Here is a 15,051-nt window from a genome sequence, read left to right as displayed (position 1 = left end):
AAGGCGTGCTTTTAGTCACTTGTTGCCTTCTTCAGTACATAATTATTCACCAGTTTAATGCAGCATATTCAACAGCTTTGCAGGTGTTATTAACATACTTTTCAATTTCCTGTTCGTTTCAGTAGGCTAATTAATGCTAATAAATGCATATTTTTAATCAACAGCTTTTCTGATACAGCCGAGGTTCATTAAGTAATGACCAACCACTATCGCAAAGGGTTTATTTTTATTCACAACTAGCGTTGACATTCCGTACACAAACTTATCCCTTAGTACACTACTTGTACACTTGTATTCACAATGATTGTTTTGACATAAAAATGCAACGCAAAAATAATGCGTTTGAAATTGATTAGGAAGGTAAAAAAGGATGTGCAAAGTGGCTTTGTCTGGCTTAGGTTCCGCTATGTTCCCGGTCATATCGTTTATATTGTATTATTTAATGTAACTCTGAGCCTGTCGAATGTCCAGAGACAGCACTATTTGCGCCGAGGAGGAAGCGTGCAGCCTGTAAAGCGGCACTGCGGCATCGCCGTATCACTGCGCCCCGGTCCCCCTTCTCCGGGATCCTGAAGCTCGGATCTGGAGAGAGGAGATACCCTATGGTTTTCCTTTGCGGGATTTATTTTGTCAGCTCCAAATCTTCTTGTGCGTTATCTTTCAATAGTGACCGAAGGCCGGCAACTTGTCCGGACGGCCCCTCCCCACTCGCAAGGGTTTGCATTTCTTCGTTTTGCATGACGTGTCTTGGAGCAAAAAAAAAAAAAAAAAAAGAGAGAGAGAGAGAGGCTTGCTTTTGTTGTGTGTCTTACAGTGGAAAATGAAGCTTGGAGAGCCGGAGCAGGAGGCAGTGCCAGTCCGCTGCTGCTGTTGTGGGCTGGACTGGATTACAGAGCCTGAGATCTCTACTGACAGCACAGGCAGACAAAAAGGGACTGTGAGCGAAGACAAGGGAAAGAGTCTTTTACTGAGCTAGGAAAGATAGGGCGAGTGCTAAAATATAGTTGTTTTTTTCAATAAGCGATATTTTGGGCGCTAATAGTGCTGTGAGTGCTGTGTGTGCTGTGCGTGCGTGCCTGCGTGCGCGTGTGTGTGTGTGTGTGTCATTAGATGAGTGCTGGCATGGGGCATCAGGTTAAAGGCATAGGTGCTTGGGGGGAAAAGGTTTAGGACCATTGTTATAGTAAAGGTTGATTTACATTTTTTTGGGATGTTAGAAGGCAGAACATATGCTTAGAAGGGATATTTTTGAATGGTTGCTGCATAGTTGCCTTGTTGGATGTGCCTTTGTTATGTTTCTATATAATTAATGGCCATTTCTTTTGTAAATGGACCTCATTGTGCATGCTAAATACAATTGTGACTTTGCAGGGTGTAGCAGATCATTTGGGGGACTACATGTGTGCTGCAGAATCCATATGGGCTACATTACATGACAACCTGTGTCCAAGGAGACAATGTAAAGTTGAAGATGGTGGTTGACTGTGGCAGATTGCTTTTTGTTAGTGTGGTGATGCAGAAACAGTGTTTGAAATGTCCACCAGCATTTGAAGGCATGGTTTTTCAGAGAAATGCTTGGTAAAAAAATGCAGTTTGTTGACTCAGTTTTCTTCCACATGGAATACCATTTCTATGATGTAATGGTTAAGAATTAATATTCTGGACACATAGAAAAGCCATATGTGTTTTAGACTACAATGCCAGAGTGACTTTCAGTCGCTTTAGGCCTAGACTGTAGGATAGACTCTGAGAATGATCCAGAATAAGACTGCAAGCTGTTGAATGTTGCATCCTAATATCATAAAGCAGCCAGATGCCTTCAGTGTCAGACAGTGAAGGTATGCCATGCTAAAGTACATAGTGAAGTGCAGGATGGCATTATCAAAAGGTCTTGACATTTGTCTTGATTTCTTTACAGTGTGTGTAAAACCTCAAGGACATCTCCCTGTTGAATTAGATCTGCCTTCATTCATGAAATTGAGAAATATTGCTGGTTTTGATTTGTGGAATTTGTGAGTGAGATGTTAAGTCCACGCTGATATTTTAAAATAATTTGATACATTTGTAAATTTAGACAGATAATGGAATATGGATATGAAAGCCACTGAAATGTACTGTACCCTTTTTTATTTTTTATAAATGATTGCATTTAGCAAACACAAAGTGTATTGTACTGACAGTTAATTGTTCTTAATACAACATTTTAATTAATTAAGGCTTTATTTCGGGCTCAAGAGCAATCTGTTTAATTATTCTTGTAGGACCAGTGTACTCTGTAACTGATACATTCACACTTAGTATTCCCATTTGTAGAGATATACATATTCTCTGTATGTTACTTAAAATTAACAGTGACAGTGACAAAAACAACACTTACGTGTTGAGAGGCTTAAGACAACAAGTAGCAAAGTAGACATTCTGTCACATAATTAATTAAAGAAATTGAATCATTAAAAGAGTTTTTGGTACAAGCTTGGTAAAAGCTTCAGAGGCACTAGTAAAAGAGCACTTACAATGCATTATCGACTCAATTCAGGGCTTAATGATCGGGCAGGGTAAGAAAACACATTATGCTTAGCAGATGAGACTGTATCCACACAAATGAAACCTTTATCTTACATTATGTAGAATGGCAACAGCCATCCTCTGTATGGTATACTGCACCTTTTGGAAAATGGCTCATTGACTAAATGCAAAGTTGAACTTGCTGAGTGAACATATTGCAAATGTGTGCTCTTTCTCTCTGTGTGTCTTCATCTTGCAGGAGGGAGTTTGCTGACCTTGGGTAAGAAGAGTAGGTTCCTGGAGAAGAAAGATGTGGCGTCACCTGCTCAACTCACTGTGGCGGGACATGTTCACTGAGCAGATATTTGCTTTAACTTGAAAAGCCCTTCCTCTGGCAGAATTGACAGCTTGGTGATAACGTGTTTAATAGATCATTTTACACCTCTTGTCGTAGGATTTGATGGACTGCCTTCGGGGATCTTTGCTTGGAACCTAGCTTGGTTCAGTGACTCGATGCAGTTTTGCGTTTCCAAAAAAAGGTTTCATCTGTTGGATATTACATGGTTACCTTGGATCTAATAGATTAAGAACATTCGCTTGGATATTGCGGAGATTCTCCTCGGGGATTTTTACACGAGTGGAGGTCAAGCAGTGCCAGTGTTTGGCCCTTGAAGAGTGTGATTCTCTGTAAGAGGTGGGTTTATCTGGATGTTTCCCATGAAGGACATGGATGGCCCTCGATCCAGTGGCCTCCGCAAGAAGAGGAAGTCAAGGTCAGTGAGGGATCGGGACCGGAGATCAAATGGGATAAGGAACAACCATGTCAAGGGCTCAGTCTCTCGCTTCTCCTCCGACTCAGAGCGGGAGGGTGACAGGGAGCCCTCCTCATCCCGCCCGCGACCCCCGCGAAGAAAGCGAAAGGAGTCTACTTCTGCTGAAGAGGACATCATCGACGGCTTCTCCATCACAGGCTTCGTGACCCTGGAGGCTCTGGAGGTGAGTACACCATAGGGGTAGCCCTTTCAACTCCCTTCAACCTTTTTTGTGTGTGTGTGTTGAGCTTTTGCATGACAATTCAGTCAACCGCTGTGTAAAGATGTGTTTATTATTGTGTGGCTCTCTGACTGGGCTGGCCCAGTGTTTTAGCTCCTGCCTGCATATTTGGCTGTTGTGTGAGCTGGAGTTAAACAGATGTAGCTTTAAATGTAGCGCTGCAGCCAGAGATTACTATCTGTGTCACTGAGAGGCTGTTGTTGTTGTGTGTACTGCTCTGCAAAGCCGTCCACCAGAAGAGGGATATTCAGTTCTGGCTGTAGTGGCTGTTGTGCCTCTGTACACTTCCGAGTAAAAGAGAAATTTGATCAATGTTACAACAGTTTATTCAGAGTGGGAGTCATTTATTGTGCACTGGCTATCCATTTTCCTTGGACTGCAAACTGGGCCCAGGCTGCCTTCCAACGACATAGTTCTGAATTATGATTTACACCAGCGAGCATTTTATATAGCACAACTGCCATACCTTTCTATAATGGTAACTTACAGATGGGTGACAAATGAAAAGAAAAGTGTTTTAGTAAGGTGTTGGGCCTTCAGAACAGCCGTTATAGATGCTTTAAGTTTGGTGACATGGAATATGCTAGTGGAGATCGCTGTCTAACACATCGGTCCAAACTCTCCCGCAGGTGGTTATTAGGTGACTGCGACGGACCATACCATTGTGATTCACGTCATTTTCCTGCTTCCACTCATCAAACCATTCAGAGACTTCATTAGTTTGTTCACTCCTTATTTCAGGTGTTTCTTTTAAATCGTCTGGATTTGTGGCTGTTAATTTCACAGGAAATATTACCAAAGCACAACTGTTAAATGTGCACGAAATATTTCAGCATACATTTTCTAGCTTCCCTTTAGTATTATGTTTACCCTGATCTGGATTCAGCAGGAGAAATAGTGAAAATAGTTTGTATCTTCACAAGGCCGGTCTCGCAAGCCTGACTTGCACTTTCTAATATATGCAGTGTGATACCAATCTCTTGTTCGCTGGTGTGACCCATCTCAAGGATATGTACAGTAGCACTTGTCCTCACTGTATCCTTTTGTTAGTCAGACCAACACCTTTCACAACTCAACAGTGTCATCTTATTCAGAATGACTCTATATTCAACGGTCTTGTGCCTGCACGTCCTTTCTCTTTCTTCTGGTTTTGTTTGACCTTTTTGTTGTTCTTTCTGTTGATGAAAGCACGGCTGTTCAGTGTGAGTGTCTATTACACACCGACTCAGAAATCCAGTTGGGAACATTTTAAAGTGATTAGCTCTTGAGTAAAATAACTAAGCTTCAAAGATACATTGATTTTAATCAATTCATTTTCATTGTTGACCTCTGTTGTTTGCCGTTTCTTAATCATAATCTCTACAGTTTAAACATACAAGCAATGAGGTGTTATCTGTACTTACATGAATCTAATATTACATAATATAAAAGTAATTCCCACTCCCCGTCAGTACTTGTTCGACTGGCACTAAGATATTTTAGTCAGTATTTAATCAACACATACATTATAATATGTTCTATCAGTTAATAAACATTTCATGAATTCAGATGGAGGTGGAAATAATACGGTTGCCTCCGAAAACTTGATAACAGATTTACAGTTTTATGTATATTGTAGTAAATATTTAGACATTATATTACCTTAATCAACATTGTTTCAGCCTTTTACTGCAGTCAGCGGAATGAAAAACAAACTAATGAATCAAAATATTGCAGTATGAAATTACATGAATATCAAATCACAGTGATTTAGAAGGCACTTCTTACAAAAAATCTTGTCACAGAGTGGTTTACTGAGTAATACAAATGCAGCGTTCAAGTACGAGCAAGAGAAAAATAAATTCAGCTTGCTTGTGTGTGAGTGCAAATACGTACACACAGGAGTGTTTTTGTGAGATTCTGACAGAACTTAATAATACAGTCTCATCTAACACAGAAGTGAAGGGTAATGGCAATATTGTATTGTATTACTTCTTACAGTTGTTGGAGAGCTTTAAAAATAGCAGTTTGTTAGCCCAGTGTCCCAAATGTAATGATTTATATTTCTGTACACACAATCGGTGAAAGTCGGATCTGGACTGTGACCATGTCCACAAAACTCCTTTCACCATGTTGTAGTACAGTAAAGTTTGTTCAGTTTCATGTGGTTCCGAGGACCAAGCTGTGCTCTATGCTTCATTAGTCTGCTGATTATATCCTCGATTAACTGATTGTTTGATCTGTAAAATCGCAGATAATAATGTTAAATTACTTAAATTAAAACTTCAGATGTCTGGTTTTGTCCAATGAACAGCCCCAAACTCAAAGATGTTTAGTTTACAATGATATCAAATAGAGAAAAGCAGCAAAGTTCTCACATTGGAGAAGCTGGAATCCGAGTACGTTTGGAATTTTTACTTGAAAAATTGCAATTCATCTTTCCTTGTAAATAGTTGCAGAGCAATTTTCTGTCGATTGACTCATTGAATAATCGACTAGTCAGCTCAAAAGAGAGCAGTATATATCCACTGTTTATGAAGTGTCAAAACTGGCTTGTCTTGTGGTTTAAGAGAAATAGGTGACAATGCAGGGACATCAAACATATCAAGCAGTGCTGTGGGCTCCTAAAGGCTAAAGAGTCAGGCTTGTGATTGAAAGGTCAGTGGTTCCAATGTCTGGATCAGTCTGGGAAATGTAGGCCTGGAATAATAAGGAAATCCCAGCCCAGTTATTACCTCCGAAGTGCCCCTGAGTGAGCCACTTGACCCCCCACTTACTTTTCATTAAGTTGTTGTCAGGCCAACGGTAGAAGGCATATTTTAGATGGCAGCTCTCTGATGTGACGGTGTTAAAATGATGACTAAAGGTTGCTGATACAGAAAGAAATAAGTCAAATTTGCCAGGTTTAAAGGTTAAATGCTCCTATAAGAAATCTTGAAACACTTGTTTGTCCCCCTGTAATGACTCCGAGATGACCATTTATTGAAGAGCTACATAACAGAAAGATGTAGAATCTGCAGTGAATTTTACAAGGTAGTTGGAGAATGATTTGTCTTCTCTTTAATCTTCAGTTATGGATCAGACTTGTCAGAGCTCTTCTTGCATTTCACTGCCTGCATAGCTTAAATAATTTTTGTTTATCCAATATCTTATCCCACACTTTTCAGTCTAGTATACTAATTGAATTTCAGTTACATCCCTCTTGTATGTAATATTAAGGTACATTTCCTTTTACAACCCTTTCTTTGCAATAGAGAGCTGTGTTTACTTCTGTGTTATTACCTGACACTGTTAAAAGACTCTATATATGGAACTATGCACAAGCACACCACAGCACCAGTGCCTCTTATTCGGTCTGGGTAAAGTTAAATTCTGATGAGGTCAGACCCCTGGAGGTATATGCTAGTGCTCTCCATCTGTCACCCCAGTGCTGGAGCAACACTGCTCCCAGGCCTGCTTCTCATGTGCATGCTGATATGTTAGCTTTGCATTTCTCTTTTGCAGTCTCAGGGCTGAAGTGTTCATGATGAGGCTCTTTAGATACTCAAGTTGCTTTCGGTAGATGTTCTACAACATATTGTTGTCTTGATTACTGGGCTGTTTGCTGGTTGTTGCAGTTTGGAGGGAACTTGCCTGACTAGTGTTAAGAGCAGCTGAATAGGAAGCTGCTGTTAGAATAAAACATGACCATCAGATAGCACATTACTGCTCCTTGGTGTTTCTTGGCTGCTCTCTTTCTGATCAGACAGTCTTGACCTACAACCAAGTCTCAGTATAACCATGATTTGCCTTCCAGTCATGCAGGATACAGGATGTGCTTCTAAAATACACACTGTGCAAGCAAAGATTGTGTAGTTTTAAACAAGCCCTTAGTAAAATCCACCATTCTAGCTGTAATTTCTGCGATCATGACTAAGGAAAACTTTCTGCTGTATATCCCTTGAACTGTTGAAAACATTAGAACTCAATTAGGCGATTCCTACTTGTATAGAATTGGATTGAAAATTATGGCACAAAGCAACGCTACAGAATAACTGTTTAGCAGTGAATAAATGGACTATGATCATGAAGCTGTTTTCTTGTCAGGTATAGCTCTAGGGCATTTTGATATTCTTTTGAGTGGAGAAGCATCATGTAGTTTCATGCTGTGTAGTTTCCTCTAGGTGCATTGCAGATTTAATGTACAGAGCACATACCGTATGCATTTATTTTGAGCTTATTAGTGTAATATTGTAGTGTTAGGGCACTATAAAAGTATGCTACAATTGACAATTCGATCACTGTTGAAAAACAACATTAGAGATCTTTTCTATTTATGATTTATAAGTGTAAAAATGGGGGCCGCCACAGTCTAGGTAGTAATTCATGGACAACACTTATATGTCAATTTAGTGATATTAATTAAGCTTTTATTAAATTCCTTCATAATCCTCACTAGATAGATAGATAGATAGATAGATAGATAGATAGATAGATAGATAGATAGATCTTTATTGTCATTGAGTCTGGACAGACACAAATGTAAACTGCAACTTGACTGGTTGGTGGAGGCATACAACTGCGAGGCAGTAGGCCTAATTCTAGTTTTGTCTCTGAATTTGAGCTCAGTGTGCTCATTTTCCCAAACCTAAGCCCTTTTCCTTTAAATTGAGCAAGAAATTACAAAGAAGTATTGAGGAGTGTTCATTCACTGCACTGAGATCAAAGTACACAGCAGCAGTTGTCCTTTTTAAAGGAGTTGGTTTGAGACAGATTTTCTTGAGAGAGGCCTGAGCAGCAACCTATTAAAGCACTTGAAGAAATTACTAAATTATTGAGTGCCTTCTCCTCTAAAACCTTTGCTGTTTCATCCATTTAACTTAAAAGGTGCAACTAACCTCAGCATGCCCCTACTGACCAGAATTGATTTTAAAATGTTGCCTTAGTTAACCCACTGTTCATTATTTCCCAATAGTTAGTAGCAGGGGCGCAGCACCAAATTCGAGACCCTGTAGAAAGGCATTTTCTATGGGCCCCTCCCCGCATCCACAGCTATTCATTCTAACATATTTTTGGGCCCTCCTCACATGAGGGCCCTGGGTACTCAGTCCCCTTTTTCCCCCCAGTCCGACGCCCCTGGTTAGTAGTCTCTGATGTTTCTATGTTTTTACAGTACACACGCATGCACAGATAAATTCTCCTCAACCTGCATCTCTGCATCTACTGCCTAATACAGGCTTGATCAGGCTCCTGTCCAATCACACTTTTTGCTTTTCCAACATTCACTGCTGTTCAACATTGTGCCTAAAGGCTAGACTGTTTTTTTTACTAGAATAACAACACCTCATCTTCCTGCTCAGCACGTTAACCGCAGTCTATTACATGATTGACTGCCTGTGATAATACCATGAACAGCACAATAGCAGCACTGTGTAAATTAGTACATTTGCAGTGTCTGTTTTAGACTGTTTTTGCCTTTAAAGGTCTGGAAAGACTTCCTAATTCCCAATGCCCCACTGAGTTCCTGCAGGTTTTGTTGTTTCTCTAAACATCTTTCCCCTCTAACTTAATTTGTTACACACCATAAAAACAGAAGACAATGGATTCACCTAATGCAAAAACAGTGTACAGCATGGCACTGGGCACATAACTGCATAACACCACATATGGTGTTGGACTGGGAGAGCAGCCTAGTATTGGGATAGATGTGTAGAGCTGACACAAGCAGTTTGGGGCCTGCAGTGTAGAATTGTTCTTTTTATTACTTGGAATAGTAAAGAAAAATGATCAATAACAAAATTGTCATTGTCATTAACCATTATTATTGATTAAACATTTTTGATTTGTGCATGTATATACATACTACTATAAAAATGACTGAAGTTATAGTTGCTAAGGGAGCGTCTGGACCATCAGCAGCAGTGTATTAGTTGTATCCTGAAACAGTCACTAAGAGTTTATCTGTTCTATGTTGTTCTTTTGTATTTCAGTAGCTTTATTTCAGCAATAGATATACAATTACTAAAATTACAAATGTCAGTTCCCCTCGGAAAATTACCTGAAAAACATCCCTCCTTTTGCAGCCAAGATCGGGACAGAAAAAAAGAAGTGCTAAACTAGTTTTTGGCTGTTGTAAGACATTGCATCAGGTTGCACACGAGCACTGGATTTGACATGTCTTGCCTAAGTGCACCAAACAGCAGACCATACTAGCTGAGCAAGGAGATAGTCAATTGATCACAAAGAGCTTTTCTCTGCAGGCTTTACATCACACTGACAAAGTGTCCATAGCAGGGATATGTACTGTATAACCATGTGTCTGCTGGAGGAGAAATGTTTTCATAAGAGCTGTGGAAATCCAGTGCCTGTGCTTTTGCTGCCGTTTATTTTATTTCAGAACCACTGAAGGACCACCAGGACCTTGTTGTTTCCAATTAAGTGCCAATTTCTATTTATGGTTTGTGCTGCTGATATCAGTTTTTTAATTTTAGGCACCAGCTTCACGCCCATCTTTAACACCCACACTGGCCTTGCAGATGTGACACATTCAAGCCGGGGCACAGTGGAGCATCATAGTTGATAGATTAAGTTGAGTCGTGTGTGTGTGTGTGTGTGTGTGTGTGTGTGTGTGTGTGTGTGTGTGTGTGTGTGTGTGTGTGTGTGTGTGTGTGTGTGTGTGTGTGTGTGTGTGTGTGTGTGTGTGTGTGTGTGTGTGTGTGTGTGTGTGTGTGTGGATGGAGCGAGCAGTTCAACAAAATGATAATAGGTTCATTGATAAGTTGTCAGACCTTCCAATAACAAATAACGGCTAGCTAATTAATGGCTATTGACATTTAAAGGGGAAAAAGAGTTAAAGGACCGGTTCCCAGCCTGAGCTGAGAGGATCAACTGCAGAAATGATGTCAACAAAGGGTATTCCTCTCATATATGGCCAAATGAAGATGATGAATTGCAGTTTAGCAGTCTGGCATTTTTCTCTTCTTGTATGCCGTACGTGGGATGAGGCTGTCGGCTTGCCAGCATTTCAGAAACAATTGATTTTCTTTGGCACAGCCCTCAGAAGTCTGCCTGGAGGAGGACTTGTAAGTGCAGGCAGAGAAGAACACATTGATTGGTACTTCATTGTAAGATAGAGGCTAATGTGAAATCAAATGTATTGACATCTTGTTTCCAAAGGACTAGGAAAAAAAAAAGACATTTCAAACAATTAAGACACATAGACATCAAGCCACATTTTCTTACAGCTTTGTTCCTGCGAGAATGCAGGTTGATGAACAAGGACACTTTGGGAGAGAGCTTTTTTCTTTTCTTGATGGCTCTCCTTGTGCCACGCTGTCTTGACAGATATTTTTGTCTAGTGAATTATACCACTTTTCCAGGCTTTTAATTAATTTTCCACCTTCCACATGTATTTATTCCAGTCTCCTGGCAGTAATGGCAGATATTCATTTGGCTGCATTTTGGAGATGTCAGAGAGTGATGTATGGTAGGCATTAATATGCTGTGACAGCCCTGTGACTGACACATTAATGGAATAAGATGTCATCTCTGGATGTTAAACCCCTCCACACCAGATTAGATAATCTCTCTGTTGTTTTGGATTTCTGGATGTGTTCACTAACATTTAGATACTCATCAAATTCAGTAATCATTCCTCTATAAGTGTGCAGTCATTTTCAGAAGATGAGGTCTTTCATTGGGACACAAACTGAGCCAGGGCCCTGTTTAAAGCCTTGTTGGTTTCTACCATTCAGCTGTCTCATCCACCACTCAAGGAGCTAGTCTATTGTACTGTTCCTTTGCCTGGGCTGGTGGCATTTTAACCACAGATGCAGATTAATTTGTAAAACTTGTCTGTCTTGCGGTGCCATGTTACACGCTTTACAACACAGACATTATCTTTCCAAGCAGATTTGTCATTCCCCTGCCTCAGTTGGTGCTTTGACAGCCTTTCCATCTGTCACTAACATGTATCCAGGGTGATGGGACTCTAACTGCATAGAGCAACAGGCCATGAAACCCAGGTGGTAATCCACCCATCACGCCCTTTAAGATCTGCATCACCCAAAGGAGGAGGCATTTACAGATAGATTTAGGCACATATAGCAGCTGGGAGAACAGAAATGAACAGTTTTATTAAATTTGATCTGTAGAAGAAAAGTGAGGAAAGAAAAGAAGCAGTCATTGTTTATAGCTAAAAGAGCTGTTATTTAAATGTTCTTATTTATATGTAACCTAGCTACACCATATCGAGAAACAACTTGCATATGAAATGTAAAGTAAAAAGATTTGGATTGATTTCATTATGCACGGTTCAGCTCATAAGCACTTGAGTCACGTGTCAAACACCGACACCTTACTCCTTAAGGGAGAAACTGACACCGGTGCATTCGTATGAACTCAGGCAGTACAAATAGCTCAGCAGCAGGGGAAATGTGCAACAAGCAGCAGCAATGTTAAGAGTTGACACACAGGCAAAAGCAATGGGACTGTAGGATGTTGGAGCGAGGTGGGACGGTGATCAGTCTCTCCTCAAAACTGTGTAAACACATTTTAAAATGATATTCTTATTTATTTTAGCCATATTTTGAGCTACAGTGAACTGTGTAGACTTCGTAGCTGTGGGATGTGCTGAGAATCTAGAGTGTGTGTTTTTACAATGCTGAATTTAAGAATTGTTTGGTATGTTAAATTATTAAAATGTCAAGTATGCACAAGAATGCTATGTGAAAATATGCTTCCCTGTCCATCTTAAAGTGTAGTTTCTGTTCAGTTTGTGTATTGCTTAAACGGTTCTTGTTTCTGCATTTACAGCTGGGAAACAGTTGAAATGGTAATGTGTGTTTGTCGGGAAATACACAAGTTCCCTGAGGTCAGAAAGGAGGAACACGCAAGTCTTCCATCAGCTTATGTCTACATTAACGGCTAATCTTTGGGTAATGGCACACCTGGAGTGGCTGAAGAACATTGGATTAATGGTTCCACCTCTTTAAGACCTAAATCTCCATGACCCTTGTAAATGTAACCCACAGCTCTGAAACGACATCAGTGTATGTATTAGCACAGAGGCAAATCACATCCTCATACTCGTATAATTAACTTGCCTCAGTTGAGAAAAAATAAATTTTCCTGGTCGGCGTGCCACCAGCTCGCTGAGCCCAGCCCATTTTCTTTTCCATGTCATCTTTGTTTTTATTCTGGCCGGTTCCAGTGACAGATGTGGGGGAGGAGATAAATGTTTGTGGAGGCCGATTGTAAAATGCCACCTCTGAAGTAGAGCCGTTTCCTGAGTCGCACTCTCTCTTTTGTGTGTAATGGCCCTATGATGATGCATTTGGACAGAGTTTTTTTTCTACTTGAGGGAAGACCCTTTTCATGCTTAACTTCACAGTGCATACTAATGGTGGTGCAGTTAGGTGTGTGTGTGTGTGTGTGTGTGTGTGTGTGTGTGTGTGTGTGTGTGTGTGTGTGTGTGTGTGTGTGTGTGTGTGTGTGTGTGTGTGTGTGTGTGTGTGTGTGTGTGTGTGTGTGTGTCCTCTTTGTACCACAGGGCCTGTGTGGACTTACGGACACAGGCGTGTTGAGATCTCTACCTGCAGCTTTGAACCTTTGATCCCCGTCTCTTCTCTGATCCTTCTTTCAAACCGAGCCAACTTACCCCTGTTTCCATTTCCATCTGCTTCCATTCCTGCACTCAGATAAGCTTTGCTCAAAAACTGCACTGCTTCAGTCCTTTTTTTAAAATAATTGTTTACACTAGCCTGAATGCCAGACCTTAATCCAAAATCACATGCTTTTTGCAATATTTAGAAAATTGGCATATATCATTGCAGCTAATACCAAACAATTTGCTTTGCTCACAGCACCTTGGTTATCCCTATCCAGGCTTGGCTATGTAGCGCAGGATGCAGTTCCATCTCTTACAGGTCAACTGATATTTAAATAGTAATTAAAGGCTCCATGTCTGTGTCTCAGTATGATGTCACCCCCCCTGCCTTCGCCTGTGGAGCTAACGGCTCTAGATGCTCAGTAGGAGGGTTTATGTGGACTAAAACTGCTTCAGATGAGAGCCACTCAGGTCCATTAGATACAGATTTTCAGTTTGCCATGTTATGTTCACGTTAAGCATCCACTGTGAAAATGGTTTTGGGCCGTCTGCTTTGCTTTGATCACTTTTGAAGCAGATGGAAACATTTGGTTTTTGGAAATGGCATTCAAAATTTTACCCACTGGGAGTCGAGGCATGTAGTCCAACTAGAACCTGTTAAATACGGCTTTGTAGTTTTAGCTTTCACATCGACTAAATCAGGGGTTCCAAACTTTGTTGTCTGATGTACCCCAACAGTCCCCTGCCCTTAATCTGCACCACCCATCATTCCAAATGTGTTCATTTGAGTTGATTTTGAACTGGATGTTATGTAACTATATTAAATAAAGCAATACTGTTGTCATACAGTGAAACTAATGTTTAGGTCTGTTTGGTCTATTTTGCAAAATCTGTACTACAGAATCTAGACATTTCAACCATTCAGCTACACTTACGTTTATTACTTTTAGCTGTTAGCTGTTTACTGTTTTAGTTTTTACTCCCTCTCAATCCCAGCATTTAGTATAGTTCAGGTATACATCGGACTCAAAATTGGATTATTTTTTCTAATCAAAATGTAGTTGAGCTACTCTATAGTATAATCTTTCCACGTGCACCCTTTCAACTGCTGAAGTTCTCCTGGTTGGAATCTCTGCTCTATGCAACTTCAGGGATTGTGGTATAATAATTGACAAGTTAAAGAGGTTTTCATAGTATGTTCTTTAATTAATTGAGCTAGAATATGTGCATGGAAAGAGAATTAATATGTCCACTGCAGGTCTAGAGAGCCCTATAAGGATGTTATCGGTTCCAGGTAGTAAAGAGCACTCTATATGTTTATGTAGTTGATTCGATCTACAGTGATATTTAATGCATGTAGAGATGCATTTAGAAGTGCTTCAGTTAGTGCCTATAAAATGCTTTTCCTATTAACGAGTGTGATGGTACAGGCTATACCTAGTCTTCATGTTTACATGGCAGGAATATTAAGCATGAAAGCCTGGGCTTAGGAGGAAGAAACGACAGCGACTGTATTTGAAAGATATGAATCCTGTGACAAATGTTCTTTCTGACAAGGTTTGGTGAAATAGTGAAGGGAGAGCTCTGAGTGTCTCGAGCTGTGTGCTGCTGTGTGCTTATGTTGGGTATGTGTGAGTGTAAAAATGCTTAATGGATAATGGTTTAGGCCTGTCATTCATCATCTTGTTATTCTGCAAATGGGATGCTATTTATGTCATCGCTGAGGATGAATCCATAAATGCTGTATGTATGATGCCAGGGTGAATAATTATGTTACTGCCAAAGGGTGTGTGTGTGTGTGTGTGTGTGTGTGTGTGTGTGTGTGTGTGTGTGTGTGTGTGTGTGTGTGTGTGTGTGTGTGTGTGTGTGTGTGATTTGAAAATCATTAGATTCAACCTCTGGCAGCATTTAAAGCAAAGCATTTATTG

At 40.3% G+C, this 15,051-nt stretch overlaps 1 protein-coding gene across 1 annotated transcript in view; it reads left to right on the top strand.

Moving 5' to 3' along the window:
* Positions 1–554: 554 nt before the first annotated feature.
* auts2a (activator of transcription and developmental regulator AUTS2 a) overlaps positions 555–15,051 on the top strand; it is a 352,564-nt gene continuing 338,067 nt past the window's right edge. Inside the window, exons 1-2 of the mRNA XM_028594839.1 lie at positions 555–716; positions 2,765–3,501. Of these exons, the coding sequence (XP_028450640.1) occupies positions 3,214–3,501 (288 nt within the window). The 5' untranslated portion in view covers positions 555–716; positions 2,765–3,213. The remainder of the gene's footprint in view (positions 717–2,764; positions 3,502–15,051) is intronic.

This window comes from Perca flavescens, chromosome 13, assembly GCF_004354835.1.
Source record: "Perca flavescens isolate YP-PL-M2 chromosome 13, PFLA_1.0, whole genome shotgun sequence".
NCBI classification, from domain to species: domain Eukaryota; kingdom Metazoa; phylum Chordata; class Actinopteri; order Perciformes; family Percidae; genus Perca; species Perca flavescens.
This window is presented reverse-complemented; position numbering and strand designations above follow the sequence as displayed.